The sequence below is a fragment of the Copadichromis virginalis genome, linkage group LG3 (assembly GCF_057382275.1).
Source record: "Copadichromis virginalis isolate Kocher_CV1m ecotype Utaka linkage group LG3, C_Virginalis_male_GT1.1, whole genome shotgun sequence".
Taxonomy (NCBI): domain Eukaryota; kingdom Metazoa; phylum Chordata; class Actinopteri; order Cichliformes; family Cichlidae; genus Copadichromis; species Copadichromis virginalis.
In genome coordinates, this window is record NC_140620.1 from 42,888,892 (window position 1) to 42,906,347 (window position 17,456).

A 17,456-nucleotide genomic window follows, 5' to 3' on the forward strand; every position below is an offset into this window, starting at 1 on the left:
GGTTGTATGTCTGTGTGGGTGTGTGTGTCACCCACAAGCCAGCAACTTCACCCACACCACAGGTATGGTTATACAGTGCAGGCAGTGAGTCAGAGAGGACGCACGCCCATGCATGCACACACAACCTACCTCATAATATGTGCACATCCTCTCAGCCAGCCCACTTTGAACAAAGTCCAAATCATCGTCCAAAATCTCAAACCCTTCCTGTTTTCACACAGAAAATACCCGCAAACCTTTACCATGTTTTAACCAGCCTCTGCTGTCACCTTCACTGTTTCAGCGGTGTGTTTTTTGGTTTTTTAGTAGACGAAGATAAAGCTAGTAAAATGTAACACTCAGCTGTCCGTATTAACCTCCTAAGACCCGAACTCTTCCACGGCATTCATTTTTAATTTCTCTTTGATATTTGGGCTGATTGGGACCTGATGAATGTAAAAGAAAGAATTACCAGATTTATTTTTTACCTTATTTTTGTTTCTAAGAAAAATAAGAGCCACATATGAGGAATTTCGTTTAGGTTAAGAGCCGGGAGTATGCTTTCACTGAGCGCGAGCGGTACCGGAGGCTCGCACGTGCGACTACGTGTCGACACTTTCAGGACTTTTTTGTGACACACACGCACGCACGCACAAAGTGCGTTACACACCACTACGACATAACGCAACACGTCAGGTCTGAGCGAGGTAGTCCGCCTTCTCGTTACACGCAGTGCAACATGTATAAATCTGTACCCACACTTCCTGTGGGAGCGCATTAAAAACTAAAACGGACTTTGTTTATTTATTTATTTATTTTCAGTTCGGTTCCCACGTTTCTGGGTTTTTCTTTTTTTTTCTAACCATAAACGCAACACTTTACACTAAACGCTCTGCTTTACAAAGAGGAGGAAAGCTGCTCACCTTAGCGCACCGGCTGCGTCCGCTTTCTCTCATATTAGCGCCTCTCTGAGTCTCTGTTGACTCCTTTTGTTTTTCTTTAGTTTTTCTTTCTTTCTTGGTTTTACACACTCGACTGTTTCCGACTGTTGAGCGCAACTCCACGCCCATTTCACGAGTACACTGCCAACAAGCAGTGACCTTCCCTCCGCTCAGACCGCTCGTAAAACTGAACACCGCAGGCTCCGATCGTGTTAATGATCGGCTGCTGCTCTCTGCTTATTACTAAACTGTCACCGAGTTTTTCTCATTTCTTTTTTTAAGAAGTTGAAACTGAGGCACATAAAAAAAAATAAAGAGGAAGAATACAAAGTGGAGGGACTTGAGAGGTATTTGTTGGGAATACTTGCATGTCCCGGCTTGATCCCGGAGCCCCGGGATATGCATTCAACACTGGCAGGAATGCAAGCTGGCTGCCAACACGTTCACTTAAAACAGCATAGATGATAAAATAATAATAATAACGAAGCTCCGGCTTATTTTCATTCAAGTATAAAAACTACAAGAAAACATGATTAATGATGGCGTTTAAAAATCCCTTATAAGATAAAGTTAAGAAGAAAAGATAAAGTTTCAAAAATAAATAAATGTATTTACTTTCACTTTTACTTTTTTTCTTTTTTTTTTACAATTTTCAGATAATTTTCATTTTCATGTTTTCCTTTGTTTTTTATAAATTCTGGGCTTTTTATTTATTTATTTAAAGTAATGAAGATCTTAATAGGAGGGAAATGCGTGCAGTTTGTGGCATCGGCCACATGATGGCGACACAGTGCTACATTACTGCGGCCTGCCTCTGAGGACGCCTGACCCGGCAACAGGTAAGGCACAGCTCTAAACAACACGATGAATAATAGTCATTTATTATTAGTAACATCTATTATAGAATGACGTGAAATTTTTAAATGCTTTCACGTTGCCACCACCTTCCTAAGACTTGGAATGTTAGGTTAAGAGGTGATTCCCAGCTCCTGTCCAGGATATATCCCGTGATTTCTTTTGTTAGATTAGGACTGAATGCATGCTGAGTGCAATGCCATTGAACATTATAGCAGTACAAGATCAAAGGACTTTGATAGGACTCGTTTATTTTATGTTAACATGATTAGAATTGAATGCCAACCCATTCTTACAGTGATGCTGAGTATTCTTTTAATTCCAAATAAGGATCAAGAAACTTGTTTTAATACTGATGTCAAAGTAACATCGTAAGTCCCACACAGGAAACCCACAAAACGACTCTGTGGTTGTGTTTGTCTCCACCTTTTTCTCCTGTAAATAGTTTAGGTGCTGCCCAACATTCTAATGCATTTGTAGCAACGCTTGTGGCGTTAGGAAAACAAATGATTTATGAATGTGAATGCATTCAAACCAACAGGGGAGAACTCCAGTAACTTCCTCCTGTGCTTTTGAATGATTCCCGGCTCCGTGTGACGTTTTTTAACTGGCCGGATATGCAAGCAGTGAAATGAGTGACAGGAGACCGTCAGACGTGGGATGCACAGAGCTCTCTGCCTTCCTGTGAATCTCCTCTTTTGTCTCTCCCTTCCACGCCTCCAGGGGTCGCCTTGGCAACATGTTTTACTGCTGGCAGCCAGATAAATGCAGCCTTGGCGCCTGTAAACTGGGATAGCCGGACGCAGTAATGCTCACTGCCAAGGACACAGCAACCCAGCAGGGCTTCGGCTTCGAACATAAAAGGAGGTACACAAGAACTGAAATCCTCTTTTAATCAGTATTTGACGCTTATCAGCTGAATTGTGTAAAAGCAGGGAAAAGATTTTGCCAAATGCAAGATGGACTGAAAAAGTAAAAGGCCCGAAGAAAAGCCTGAGCAGATACTTCTGACTCTCAGCTTTTTTGCATTTTGCAGTCCAGCGTGGATACGAATCTGCATGCAGACAAACTCATGGAAGGACAAAAGCCTCCTGACTGCACAAGCGAGGACAGACTCCTCATTGCATTGGCTGAAACTGTTCAGGAGCTTGAAGGTGTCCAATGCTGCGGTGATCATCTCGATACAGCAATGGGTGGGAGGATGGAAGAAGGAGAAGATGAGAGGGAGGATGAAAGAAGACGAAGGAGTAAAGAGCAGCAGGAGGGAGACTGCAAAAAGAGAGCTCTGGGAGTGCTGAGGGAAGTCAGTGTTTTTCATTCATGCAGACTCAGAGCATGGAAACAAGCCCTCAGACGATGTTCCTCCACGCTCAGCAGCTCTCCACCAGGGGGTGGAGCTCAGCAGCATCCATCTACGACAGGCAGAGGTGGCAAAAGTACAGATGTTCTTTACTTAAGTAGAAGTACAGATACCTGTGTTTAAAAATACTCCAGTAAATGCTGAAGTACTGATTCAACGTCATTACTCAAGCAAAAGTAAAAAAGTACAGGCTCAGAAATGTACTCAAAGTAAGAAAGTAAAAGTAGCTCATTGGAGGGCGATTCTAACCATTCTTGTACAGAGGTAACTAAACCTTGTCTGTGTTAATATAATAATAAAATAATATTAGTGTACAAGAATACAAACATTATCCCGATCTGTAGTTTTAATGAATGTACTCAGCTTGAATCTGTTATCTAGGACACAATCAGTGACAGAAAATTTAAACAAATAACTATTTTCTGTTGCCAACATTGTAGAGGGAGACTTTGCCTCCATTGCTAAACAGTACACTGAGAACAGTCAGGGGTGAAAGTGCGATTTAGCAGGTGGAGGAGCACTAAATCTGTGTAGTGGCTCAGCATAGGGAAAAGAATCACAACTCACAATACTTTCTAATATGAACTTCAGTAGATTTTCTTAGTGTGATCAGCTGACCTGCTGCTTGCTTCACAGCTGTCCCATATCACTGATACTATACTCTCTATACTTTATATGCAGTTGGTATAAAGTTGGAATTCAGTGAATGAATCTAAGCATCATCTGCGTAAATGCAAATTCATCTCTGCAACACTTGATATAACCTAAATCTGACTATGACCACCACAGCCACTGTGCACCAGTTCAACACAATGGGAATTCACCACATTGATGCAAGCTAACCTGTTTATCCTGAGCTGCTCAGTATTTTCATGCAACCTTTGAGTATCAAAAAGTTAGTTTGTTTTTTAGGATATTTCACGACAAAAAAAAAATGCATCATTTATCAAAACATCATATACAGATTCAATTCAAATTATGACATCATACATCTGGAGTTTATCAAACACCACTGAGCTGTCCTTACCTTTAAATCTACTCTCTCTTCTTCTTCTCCTGTCCTGTCTTTTTTATCTTCCTCCATCTCTGTGAAGTTAGCTCTCACTCTTTTATCCCCTGCGAAATACAGCAGCTGGAGCTTTAGCTTGCAGACGCAGTGTACGACAACCTGCACACAAACAGTTTGTGTGTTTCCTGAAGTTTGTTGAGCTGATAGAAAAAATGTATTTGAAATGGCCTGCCACTTAAAATAGCACTCTCTTCATGCTTCCTCCTTTTCTGTAGCACTAGCTAAATGCTGAAGTACCACAACCACAACTAACGGATACATTCAGTCCTTCCCGCCCACTTTAACCTCTGAAATAAACCCTATAGACGAACTTATAGATAAACCAAAAGTAATGAGTCTGCTTTGAAAGCGTAAGAGGAGAAAGTACAGACATTTGTTTAAACACGTAGGGAGTAAAAGTACAGATGTCAGAAAATAAAAAAGTTACTTCTCATCTCTGATGACAAAATAAACTTCAAATAGAAAATGAAATTAAATTGTGGAATTCTCAGAGCCTCAGAAGTAACAATGTATTTATTTTCATTTATTAAATTTCACTCTCAAAGTTGCACACCTTCACCTTCATATCCCCCTCAAGCTCTCCAGGGTCTCTGAAGGTTCTTTCAAAGTGTCTATTTGGACTCTGGGTCCTTTTTTATACTATTTTTCAGTCCAGTCCTTGTACCTGACCATTTTTAGAGGAAAGAACGAACCTATGAACCATTCAAGTACAAAGATAGCGTTGTGTCTACACATAACAGAAAAACTTTCAATCTTTAGGCACTTTGTTACTAGTAGATTGTTGCAGCAACACATAATTTGATTTTAAAAGTCCCATCAGATTTTTATCCACCATGTAACACAATCTGGAAAGCATCTGATTGGCAGCAGGTTCATTTTTCAGTATGACAATGATCCCAAACACACTGCCAATGCTGAAAAAATATACCTGGATGGAAAAACACACAGTGGAGCATTATCAGTCATGGATAACAATATTGAAGTGTGCGGGATCATCTACACAGAGAATAGAAAAAAAGGCAGAAACATCCAAAGAAGAGCTTTGAATGTCCTTCAGGAAGTCTGGAGAACTATTCCCGACGACTATTTAAAGAAATGACATAAAAACATGCAGGCTTTCAGTGATGGGTGTGTAACAAAGTGTAACTAATTTAAAAACTCAAGTAAAAGTTTACTTTTTTTTTCAGAGGATACAGGATGCAGGCCCTGTTCGGGCTCCGTCAGTGACATTTTTCTGAGTGTTGGAGAGGACGTAGAGAAGATCATCGACAAAATAAGCTCCATCATTATCAAGCTGGATGCAGCGATTCAGCAGTTATCTGTAGATAAGACCTCGATCGCGGGTGAAGCGCGTCGAGAATACAGAGACACAGACACTTCGGCGCAACCTGAAGACGTTAAGAATCACCTAAACTCCCCCGATCGGCTCGAGTCTGACTCAGGTCACGAACGGGTGATTGAGGACGGAGCTGATCGAAGGCGTACAGAGACATCGGCAGACACTGAACAAACACTGGACTCATTCAGTGGTTCTAATTGTGACAACGGGGCAGAATCACATGTCAAAGGTCAAGCAAGAGACGTTCTGGAGGAATCTGTTAACTCTGAGACTGAGTTACTAGAGGAGACTGAAAAGGAAGATGAGAGCGCAAAGAGAAAAAGAAAATGGATTACTGTAGGGTAAGCTGACTAAATCATCGCAGCTCACCGTACTTAAACTCTTAACACATAAGTATTTATGTTTAACCCACACTTCCTGTCAGTGTAATATGCAACATCTTGCATGTTTGTGGTCTTTTGCTTAAAGCTCTACGATGTTCGCAGTCAGTTTTGTGTTTTTTTGATGAGGCTATTCAAGCATAATGAAATCGAAACTTCTTCCGTGTCAGTTTACACACGGTTCGTGAGGTAGCACATCATTTTACGTTTGTTGTAAACAAAGAAAGTAGTCAATATTTTCTTCCACTTGCTGACAACATACTGGTAACATCAGTAATCCACACGCCTAAAACAAAAATGAAAACAAAAAGATGTTGAGTATTTTGTTCTGTGCCCTCCGTTGGGATGATTGCGAGTCTGGACATGATTTCCTTCCACTCATTTCTCCTGCTCACTGATACAGGACAAACTCTCTGCAGTGCTTTATCACAAGTCGCACACATTTTTGACCTCCTGGCCTCCACACAGCCAGCTGTTTCGCACAGTTCACTGTCAGGCCACTGCACACATACATCTAAAAGCCAAAAAAATCAGGAACATTAAGATCCGAGGGAGAGGCTAAGTCTGGAGAGAGCTGATATGGAAAGTGCATGCTCCGGCATTTCAGCAAGTCTTAATATGTTTGCACTTGAAAAAAAAATCAAGATAATAATATTTCTACTTAAAAGCATTAAGAGCAAATGCAAGCATGCAAAAAATATAAATAAATAAAAAATAAAAGGAAGAAACAAACAGTCAAACTTTATTTCAATCATGAATCGTTTTCTAAAAATATGCATTTATGTGTTTTTAAAAACATCATTTAGGCTCACTGCTCAGCTGGAGGGCAGCCATTCTGATGTACCGGACGCGTGCTTTATCAGAGCGCCTGCAGGTGCAGCTAAAGTCCTGAGGTGTGAAGTGGCTGATGCCCTGAGCTGCCTGATGGTGACTGGCTCAGAGGAGTTGCTTAGCAGAGTGATCCGGGTCAAAGTTGAACATGGAGCAGCCTTTAATTTCCCTCTTACTGTGGTTGTGCCTTTCCAAGCACGCCATCGCAGCAGCTACAGAGATGTCGCTGTGAAGATAATAGACGAGGACAAGAGGGTCAGCTACATCGCTCCCATAACAACAGAGGGCGTGTATGGAGGACAGAAAGTAAGGTTTTCCCTTACTTACAAATATTTGTTCAAATATTGATCAAATAACATAATTTTCTCCTGCGTAATGCTTATTTTATGTTATTTTACTGGAAGCTTAATATAAGCTGGAGCTGTATACTGAACCTTTTTCTTCTTAGTTATAAATAAATTCTTAGTTAGAAGAAAAGTCTTCTATAAAAGGTTCATGCTGCATGTATATAAAGAACAAAGTATGGAACAACTGAAAACAGAAGAGGCTCTAACATAGAGCCTTGTGGTACACCGTTTACTATTTTTGGGGCGTTTTAACCCAAATCAAAACTGTTACATTTTAATTAGATAAACATATTCCCAGTGTTTCTGTATATCTTTGGTTAAGAATAAATACAATTACATGAGTTAAAATAAAAAAACTGAACTGTTGTTTTAAAGAACATGTCAGCACAACTTAGGTTTGCAAAGTTGTATCTGAATAAACCACAAGAACTCTGGTACAGATGTTTGTTTTTAAAGCACAGCAACACATTTGGAGACAACCAAACACAGCATATCTGCATAAACACCTCATACCAACGGTGGAGCACGGTGGTGGAGGGGTGATGACTTAGGTTTGTTTTGCAGCCACAGGACCTCGACAACATGCACTTATTGAGTAAAGCATGAACCCCTCTGTATACCAAAGTACTCTAGAGTCAAATGTAGGGCTGTCTGTCTGACAGCTGAAGCTTGGCTGAAACTGGGTCCTGCAACAGGACAGTGATGCCAAGAAAAGCAGCGAATCTACAACAGAATGGCTGAAAAAGAAAAGAATAAAGCTACTGCAATGACCTAGTTAAAGACCAGATCTCAACCTGACTTAAATGCTGTGGTGAGAGCTGTACGCAAATAAACCTGCCCACAAACCACAATGAACTGAAGCGAGGTTTGAAAGAAGAGTAGGCGAAAATTGCTCCATAGCGATGTGAGAGACTAATAAAGTCATACAGAAGTTAGTTCTGCTAAATGTGGTACTCTAAGCTATTGAAACATTCAGTGTACTTACTGTAGTTTTTCATGCACTGTTTCTCATATTTGGCTTAGATTTTGTTAAATAAATAATGATGTGGTATAATAAGTCATGCTCTTGTTTATCTGTGGTTATAATTACATCATTTTAAGACTTGCCAAGTTTTTGTTGTATTATAACTCAATATGTAAAATCTTTGAAATGAAAGACGGTGGCTGTATCTTACATGAGTGCAAAAAAGTAACAATTGCAACTCCTGTAATTGTACTTATTCTTAACCTAAAAAACATAGAAACACTGAGTAGAGTTTTTTTTCCAGAAACGTATTCATTGGTGAAAGATTGTTCAAATGTTTTGCCGTGGTTTCTTTTTCTCTTTGTTAGGGCTCATTTGCAGAGGTGAAGGTGTACTCTGTGGGTCTTTTTGCAGTGGTTTCCTGTTTAAAACTAGAAAACTACACCATTCCCAGGAAGGGGTTGTCACTAAAACTCCCCATGGACCCCCGAATTTGTCTGAACTACCTCCCAGGATCCTTTACTGCACCTGTAATAGCGCAAACCACGGTATGACAATACCCTGATCATTACCCCCTTTTCTCCTACTTTACTTTCAGTAGAAGTAAAGAAAAGAGTTGCAGAAGTGAGGTCTGGTTGGCATTGAGAGATAGGAAGGGCTCCTTGGGACGAAGCCTTTGAAATGATTCCAAAACTCGGATGAAAATAGAGAGGAGAAATGATGAAGTAACAGAAAGCTTGCTTCTGATTTGCAGGTTTCACAGATGTTTGCTGTGAGGCACAAACAGCTGTGGCCGATTTCTCAATTGACTCCTGAGACCAAACACTGGTGTACGAGCAGTTTGTTCCTTGATCTTACGTCAAATCCACCACCTCCGTCTCTGCACAGCTCTCTTTTGATAGAACAACAGAAAAAATAGACAAATTCTCATATCAAACGGCTTTTGTCTAAACTGCTGCCTAAATCAAGCAGAACAGCTGTTTCCTTGTTTGCTTCAGATCCAGCCGCTAGACGCCGTGCTCCTGGCTTCTGTCAAGTCCAGAAATTATGCCTATCATTCGGTGGTGTCTACCAGCCCGCTGCTCTACCTCACCCACCCAACCTCGAGGCCCCTGGGAAGACCCCTCACAGTCACACTTCCATGTCCCCCAAATCCTGCAAAAAAGAAAGCAACAAGGGGACAAACAGAGAACCAACAAGACCAACAAAGTCAACCTGTCAGGGATTCTCCCCCATGGGATCATTCACCTTCCCACAGACTGAGGTGACACAGATGTCCTTGAACTAAAATATATTATATATGTGTCACAGCATCATATAAATAGGGATCTTAAAAGGTTTTGTTTCTATGCCAGATTCATGGACACCTCTGTGAAATCCAAGGAAATGTCCAATGAGTCGCTGGTTGTTCTGGGCTCAAGGGACAAACAGTGGAGTGTCATGGATAAAGTCACCGTCAGGAGCCTGCAGAAAGGACTGGTGTCCTTTGACCTGATGGAGAACTTTGACAGGTTTGTACCACCACGTTTTCTCCTCTTACAATAATCACACCTCCAAATGGAAATAGGCAGTTTAACTTTATTTAAAAAGACAACAAAGTCAATTGTAGTGCAGGACAGCAAGGAGGTAAATAAAAACATGTCTGCCATCGACTACACATAAAACAGATGGATGCACCTCCTGGGACTGGAAAATGAAGCCAATGAGTGAGTGTCTTAACTCTGAACTGGCTTTAATGGGCACCAAGGCATGACGCTGATGACTGCATAAAGGCTTCCAGTCCTATTGAGGTTTTGGCAGACAGCTGCTGAACAATGTTCACATGATGTCAAATGAAAAACCACAAGTCTGTGAGCTTCCTGTCTGTACCCATGTCCACATTTTCCTGTTGAGTTTATGAGATCAGCCACTGGTTTTGACTAAAACGTCAATTCTGTTGTGTTTGAGTTATTTAGTGTCAGAAAGGAGGATTATCTAGAATAGGCTCATTGGCTGATGATTTGTGATTGGCAAGTCAGTAGCCAATGAGTGTGCAGTTTCAGTAGTCATGACATCAACCATTGTCCATCTTCTGTGTACAGTCTACATTGCACACGTTTAATATATATACATATTGGGTTTTTTTTTTTAAGCCAGTAGAGAGGTGTTTGAGTTGTTGGGAACAATAAAATGATGAATGGGATCTGCAGAATAAGCAGTGATTATTATTTGATATGAAGCAGAGAGGAGACAGTGTGCTGGTAATTATTAGAAATGCACTTTAAGCTCTGAAGCCACCTGTGTGGAGGTAAAACCAAATGTAAGATGGTTTTCGGTCATGTTGGAGGGATAAGCAACGATTTGAGGTTGCACGAAGAAGTTTGAGCCTATTCGTTAAGAGTTACGGTAGATTAGCATCTCTGTGACAGCGGCTGACTCAGCTGATGCGTTGTCGTACTCTCCAGCCGAACCACATCACTGCACAAAGAGCAATGTGAGGCAGGAGCATCCAAAGCAGAGCCACGGACAGAGCAGATACCCACAGAGCGAAACTTGTCGGGCGGCGCTCATTTGCAGCATCGTTTCTTTCAAAGCCAAGGCCGATTTGTCCTGTTTGTCCATCCAGCAAAATAAATACCTGAAAAAGATAATACTGTGTTCAAAAGCAGGCTCCTAACAGCATTCTCCAACAAGATTTCAAGTAAACGGTGATCATTTCTTACTATATCTCCCCTTGCATGTGCCTTTCTGCCAAACTCAACAAGCCACTGTAGTTTATTCGAAGGCCTGAACACTTTCAGCCTGATGTCGTTGGCTCTAATGTGCAGTTTCAGAATTCGCTGGCGCTTCGAACAACACAGGAAGATGTAATAAATCCTGCACCTGAATGCAGAAGAGTTCACACGCTAGAGCTACCTGAAGTGAAACTTTTCGTATTAGTCAAAAGCGTAGACACGTCCAAACGTGGGATATTAAACTGTGAACAAAACAAATGACATTTGAAAATGACTGCAAAAAGAAATAAGGCAGTGCCGTCTTTAAGGAAATCTAAAACATGAAACATGTCGTTTTGTACCTTTTTTTTTAGATCCAGTTGGCAGGCTTTGACTCCAGGTTTGTTGGATTGTCAGGGGAACCGAGATCTCCCTGTAAAACCTTAAAATAGTCAATTTCACTCAGTCTTGTCACGTCAAGGAGACTGCTGAGACTGGAAACATGTGGAAGTCTATTAAAAAACATGTACATTTGTCCCAATTATGTATATGTAAGCAGCACAAACTGAGGAACAGTTTTTCCCGAACCTCTCAGTGAAGTGCAGATGTTTCAGTTTTTGTTTTACCAAAGACGTAACCTGCAAGATATGAAGGAGCACATAATTAGAATAGAGTAAAAGTGTGTTTGATTTGGCAGTACATTTAACTAAAAATGGGATCAGTGGTGTTTAAAGCTCTCTTGGACTCTACTAGAGTAGCTATGCATGCAGATTCTTATTAGAACTGGACTTAAAGGACTTTCTTACAACATATTTTTGACACCTGTTGCCTACGAGGTTGATGAGAGTGTGTGACAGGCGCAGCAGGTTGTCGGGGTTATGAGCTGTCCTCACAGCCAAGTCAACAGTGGCTGCAATCAGGAGTCCCCCAACCATGTAGATGGCGTAGAAAACAGTCCCCCTGACCACACAGTGACAGTAAGAGACACAGGATGAGGCTTAAATTGTGCAGCTGTGCAGGAAAAACTTTGCAGCTGTGGGACCCCTGCAGCAGAAATACATTTATATTATATAATGGCATTTTTGTGCAGCACATTCAGAGATGCCCTTCTGCACACCTTGGTTGTAATGGGTGGTTATTTGATGTTGCTGTTGCCTTCCTGTCAACTCAAAGCAGTCTTGTTCTTGCCTGCTGACCTCTGTCATCAACAAGACGTTTTCTCCCAGATGTTTTCTCTTTTTCAACAACCCAGATGTTTCTTTATTTCGCTTTACTCACATGGCAGCGAACGTAAGCAACAATCCTCGAGTTAATTTGGTTTAGTGAGGTTATGTTGCACTAACTTCCAGAGCAATTAACATTTCCTTTGCTTCAAACAGGAGAAAACAAATTATTTCCTCACTCACGGCTCTGCTGTACCTCACCGGTGCCTTTCATGTATTCTCAACATCACGTCCATGTCTTAAGTGCCAGCATTAAAAAATAAAATAAAAACAAAAGATAAATGCTACACTACGCTACAACAAACCAGACTTACAGAAAGCTTTTACTTTACATAAGGGGCTTAAAGCAAGGCCGCATGGATAAAGGGGGGATGGGTGCAGCTACATGCTTTAGATTCCAGGCTTTAACGTGTCAGAGCATACGCACATGAACAGCATGGCAAGACTAAAGTGTTAAGAAACCCCTAAAGACATTATAAAGAAGGAGAAAATTAAGTCTTACTCTAGTCACCTGTTTAAAAGAATAGGCCCAGCTGTGATAACGTTGGATTCTCATTTCCATCCCGAGTTATAATTCTCTTCTTTCTTATCTAAAACAGCTTCTTCAGGGGAGAAAAAAAATGTGTGCAGTAGGTTTTCATGAATTCTCCATTCTGTCTTAAGTCTATTACATCTGTATTCCCGCCTGCGATAACAAAGTCTTTTCCCTGTTCAGCGGCAATCTAATCTTTCCCCAGAGCTAGACTCCTTAACTTGTCCTCCGTCTGCTTCTCCGCTCAGACTGCTCGTGCTTCGTCTCCTCTCCCCGCTGCGCCCTTGTCACCTCGCCTGCCTGGCCGAGGAGCTGGAGGAGTCGGTCTGCTGCCACGCCGTCACCGTCGTCCTCCTGCGAAGCCGAGACGAGCCTCGCGCCCTCCTGGTGGCCGTTGTGCCCGGCAGAGACCTCAGCTGGGAGCTGCACAGGCTGCGAGCTCAGGGCTACAGCGACCCGGTGGAGACCTCCTCGGAGATCTCGATGCGTGAGGCAGATCAGCTTCTCCTGCGTTTCACCGGCAACATCACCTGCACAGGTAAAGTGTGAAGCTGGCTCACTGGCTTCTCCTACAGAAGCTTCATACGTGGTTTAAGGAAAATAATTATAAGCTGACAAAAGAAACACAAGAGAATCTTCATCTTTTTATACATTTATGCTTCTCACGGGTCTAATGTTGGCTTTTCATCAAGGATTGGGTCATCATTTATTTTAATTAATTAATTAATTCAATGGTTTCTATCAGTGAATCTGAAAAAATAATCAGCTTTATCTATCATAGTGAACACTCTAAACATCATACATGCTTAACTTGTTTGTTTGGTTTTTTTGTTGTTTATTTGTTAGAAAAATAATCCCGATGTTCAACTTTTAGCTCCGTGAGCCTCAAACACAGCTGCTCGCTCTTGTGTTGTCATTGTTCTTATTAAAAGAGGCCTGTTTACTTTGGCTGGACGCGCGTGACACTGAAAAAGGCCTCGATTTAAAAGTGCAAATCCTTGTACGCTATTGTTATTGCGTGGTTAGCTGGAGCACTGCACATCTAGTGCAGTAAAAAAGAAAGATATACTGGGAAATGTGAAACAGTTGCTGCAGCACCAGGTCTAAACCGGTTTAGCCTCCATCCCCTGGTCACCACGTAAGACAGTAACCACATAATAAAGTGGATGAATGATATGTTTGTACAGCCAGCTGAATGCTTCAACAGTACAACACTCTTATGTTTCCTCTTTTGTTTCCCACGGTACAATACAGCAGACAGTACAAAAGATGGGGATACTGCCTGTTTAGAAGCCTCCAGATGAGTGTTTACGCCGTCTTGGTGTGTTGAAACTGGACGAGATAGATGGATTACTCGATGTTAAACACATGTTTACTTACTGGCTTTAAAACATTTTAAAAATCTATGGTTAAAATGTATATCTATATATATGGTAGACTGTATACAAAAGATGGACTTGCTGTGTGTATATGATATTTTAAACTGGATGAGACAAGCAAAAGGTGGATCTTATCGACGCTACGTGCTCATACTGTAGAATCTTGTAAATGTCAATCATGATATAGGCCCGCCCCAGTATACCCTACTCCGTCCTAGCTTTTAACTCTATTCCCATGATGCATTGAGTATTTCTTCTTCAGTCTTTTTTTCACTCACTATGCATGGAATCATCACTTATTATTAAACTCTGTCTCTCTTCCACAGCATGTCTTTTAGCCTGTCTTTTTTCTCTCATCCGAACCGATCGCTACAGATGGCCCCGCCCATCCCTGAGTCTGGCTCTGTAGGAGGTTTCTTCCTGTTAAAAGGAAGTTTTTCCTTCCCACTGTCGCCAAAGTGGTTACTCATAGGGGGTGATATGATTGTTGGGTTTCTATCTGTATGTATTATTGTAGGGTCTACCTTACAATATAAAGCACCTTGAGGCAACTGTTGTTGTGATTTGGCGCTATATAAATAAATTTGAATTAAATTGAATAAAATTGAATATTTAAATCTACTTTTGGCTGCTGTCATGCTACGAGGGGGTCGCCACAAACATCTCCATGTTTGATTTGGCAGGTTTATGCCAGATGCCCTTCTTGACACAACCCCAAAGGAAAAGTTTGGTTCACTTTATAAAATTAAAATCATGTTCTGTTCAATAACACCCGAAACTAGTTACTGAGGCCACGGTCTCATTAAAGTGTTTAATGAGGTCATAGTACAGTGGAGCTGAAAGGCCATTTTCCCATAAACTTCTCTCCATTTTAACCAAAATTTGCAAAATGGAATCATTGTTAGTAAGTATCACGTAAAATAACCTGACTGAAGTCAAGTCCGAGGGATAGACTTCTACAGCACGGAGAATCCTTTTGAAAATAGGAGCAGCAGTTTAATGAACTTAACTTTTAAGACCATCTATTATACTGTCTTTATACACCACAGCCCTAACTTGCTCCATGGCTTTGCTTGATAAAACTGTCTTTCTTCTGGCTAATGTTGGCTAGCATTAGCTTACCTACTCACACAAATCACTTGCTACCTAACATAGCAAATAGTGAGGACCCAAGCTAAGGTAACGCTGTTGCTTTTAAAATATCATCTGAACCCATCTGAACTCAGATATGTTTCTATTTTTATGTGAGGTTTGTTTTGAAGTCTGAGTTGCACTGGGAGCTCATTTGTTGGCCGCTTGGTCCTTTTCTAAGCTAGCCTGAGTTGAAGTTGCTTGTTATCTAGATGTGTCAGGGAACAAAGGAGAGGCACTTCAGAGTCCAACAAGTCAGCCCTAAGGTCTAAGTTTTAAGTGACTTTACCCTCTGTTCACAAACTGGCAGTAAACAAGTTTAATACAGGAAAATGTTACAAACATAACCTAGAAAATTCAGTTAGCATCAAATTCAGTTAGTAAAGCAGTTTCATATAATTGCATCAGGCCTCTTTTTAAATGTGTGCATATTTATTTTTCTGCAGCCGCTGCTCAAACCAACAAAAATGAAGCCACGCATGAGCGCATCACCTTCCACAGCCAGAGGAAGAATCACCTCTTAGTGCATCTGACTGAGGTGGACCTATTTGGAAACTACAGCTCTCCTCACTACAAGGGCACAGCCATATTTTATAAGGTCACCAGAGGTCAGCTGGAGTGGCGGGATGACAAAGCTGTCCTGAAGGACACGAAGCTTCTGGGAGATCCCGTCTGTAAGCTGTCTCTGACTTTACCCAAGGTAAAGGTCTGACTTCACCCCCTCACCCCCCAAAAATGAAACATTATGCTTCATGTAAAAGACTCAAATAAAAGAATGCTACTGTTTTATGTCATTTTAGAAAGTGAGAAACCTTACTCGGCCCATTACAGCCCAGGTGAAGTTCTGTGAGGACACAGGTGGGTGAAATTCTGCTTGCTTGCTCCACGATCCATTCATTGTCTCTTTGCCACACTCTTTAATGCTGTCTCAGCTCCAGATACTAAAAAATGCATCATTTATCCATCACCTGCCCATCCAACCAGGTTCCCTCTCAGACTCTCTTCTTCTCTGGCTGTCCGAGGAGCTCTCAGAGGAGGAAACGGCCCTGCTGGCGCTCTCCCTGCGTCTCTGCCGCAGCACCGCTCAGCTGGTGACGACCCGAGCCGGGAGCGGCGGCCTCTCTTCCCGTGCCTTCACCATCCTGGCCATGTGGAGGAGAGGGCTGCCCGCCGTCCCGAACCAACCCAAGGCCTCTCTGCTCGCTCGCTACTTGGCCAAGATCGGTAGGCCGGATCTGGCTAGAGAACTGCTGCTGAGGCAGGCTGGAGCTACCAGGCAGGAGTCACAGAATTAAGGAGGCCCAGAAAGGAGCGCTCACACTGCCTTTTAAGTGCTGCTTTTAATATGAGCCAAGCCACTGGGTCGCAGTGCTGCGTGTGATCCACACGAGGTCAGCAACGCACAAGGAGAGTCAGCGCTCTTCTCTGGGCTTGCAACCCCACCTTTTGTTTTTGTTTTGGTAGTTGTCTTAGATGTAAAGTCTAATTTCAGACCATTATTATGGTATTATAGTATCATTTAGCTCTGAAAACTGTGAAAAACTGGGGAGATTTTAAAAAATGAACTGCAGTACAGATGAGCAAATGTTTTAACCCAGCTGTGATATTACTGTTGTGACTCCTTGCAGGGTCCAGACCTCTAAGGTTTGGAGCATTTATATGTGTGTTGTTATATCGATTTATGACTCACAGTCTTACCTCACAATGCAGTTTATAAAGCAGTGAAAGCTGCAAAGTTTGAATGCAGATGAGCACAGAGCACATCTGTGGCGTCCGGATTATTTTTCTTATCAGCTAGACTCGTCACTGGTTTTCTGTCCGTCTCCAGGTTTTCTCAGTCTTCTTTTTAAACTCTTGGCAGCCCTAATCTGTGACAGAGCCTTCACTTTCTCACTTCATTTGGTAGTTTGTCACCACCGCTGGCAGGGAGGTGATTTAGTGGACCAGTCAGCCGCCTCTCCCCTCTGCGTAAACAAACAACGACACAGAGCTGTGACCTCCTTTCATCTGCTCCTGACACCGAGTCATCTTTGAGACGTGACCGAGTCAGATAATGACCGAGTTGTAAAAGTTGTTTTCTTTGTTATGAGGATACTAAAATATATTTCTGTTTGCAGTATTAGTTGGATGAATTCAGGACAGCATTATGAATTTGTGTCCATTGAATTTGTGATATTAAAACAAATCCTTTCATTGTGTGTACTTTCTTAAATTAAGGAATTTGAGGAATTGAGAAATCATCCATCCATTCAGCAGCTTTTCTACTTTGCAATTCAGTGGAGTTTCACATTCACGTGGAAGTACCTGCTCCTTAAATCTCACCGCTTGAATGGCAGCTGTTTGTAAGTAAGCCGCAGCTCGCCTGTTAGGCTTTTAAATTCCTGCCACGCAAAAAGGGGGTTTGGGAGTAAGTACATCATATGCGGTGTGCTT

The 17,456-nt window shown here is 41.8% G+C and overlaps 2 protein-coding genes across 2 annotated transcripts; one reads left to right on the top strand and one right to left on the bottom strand.

Annotated features, from left to right (window-relative positions):
- Positions 1-2,477: 2,477 nt before the first annotated feature.
- dthd1 (death domain containing 1) lies at positions 2,478-17,216 on the top strand. The gene is made up of 11 exons (XM_085451179.1): positions 2,478-2,642; positions 2,812-3,202; positions 5,392-5,884; positions 6,730-7,060; positions 8,434-8,613; positions 9,064-9,329; positions 9,421-9,576; positions 12,762-13,051; positions 15,470-15,723; positions 15,824-15,881; positions 16,008-17,216. The coding sequence occupies exons 2-11, from the start codon at positions 2,848-2,850 to the stop codon at positions 16,316-16,318; spliced, it is 2,694 nt and encodes an 897-aa protein (XP_085307305.1). The 5' UTR covers positions 2,478-2,642; positions 2,812-2,847; the 3' UTR covers positions 16,319-17,216.
- LOC146714848 (uncharacterized) lies at positions 9,624-11,963 on the bottom strand. The gene is made up of 5 exons (XM_085452628.1): positions 11,876-11,963; positions 11,523-11,755; positions 11,385-11,396; positions 10,768-10,950; positions 9,624-10,682 (listed from the first exon to the last, which is right to left on the bottom strand). The coding sequence occupies exons 1-5, from the start codon at positions 11,961-11,963 to the stop codon at positions 10,482-10,484; spliced, it is 717 nt and encodes a 238-aa protein (XP_085308754.1). The 3' UTR covers positions 9,624-10,481.
- Positions 17,217-17,456: the final 240 nt, after the last annotated feature.

Bases quoted from the DNA above. Each gene is read 5' to 3' on its own strand.
- LOC146714848 (XM_085452628.1), bottom strand. From the start codon at position 11,963: ATGACAGAGGTCAGCAGGCAAGAACAAGACTGCTTTGAGTTGACAGGA. The intron at 11,756-11,875 runs GTGTGCAGAAGG...GCACAATTTAAG, and splicing joins AACCACCCATTACAACCAAG to CCTCATCCTGTGTCTCTTAC. The intron at 10,683-10,767 runs GTAAGAAATGAT...TATCTTTTTCAG, and splicing joins CACATGCAAGGGGAGATATA to GTATTTATTTTGCTGGATGG.
- dthd1 (XM_085451179.1), top strand. From the start codon at position 2,848: ATGGAAGGACAAAAGCCTCCTGACTGCACAAGCGAGGACAGACTCCTC. The intron at 5,885-6,729 runs GTAAGCTGACTA...AACATCATTTAG, and splicing joins AGAAAATGGATTACTGTAGG to GCTCACTGCTCAGCTGGAGG. The intron at 7,061-8,433 runs GTAAGGTTTTCC...TCTCTTTGTTAG, and splicing joins GCGTGTATGGAGGACAGAAA to GGCTCATTTGCAGAGGTGAA.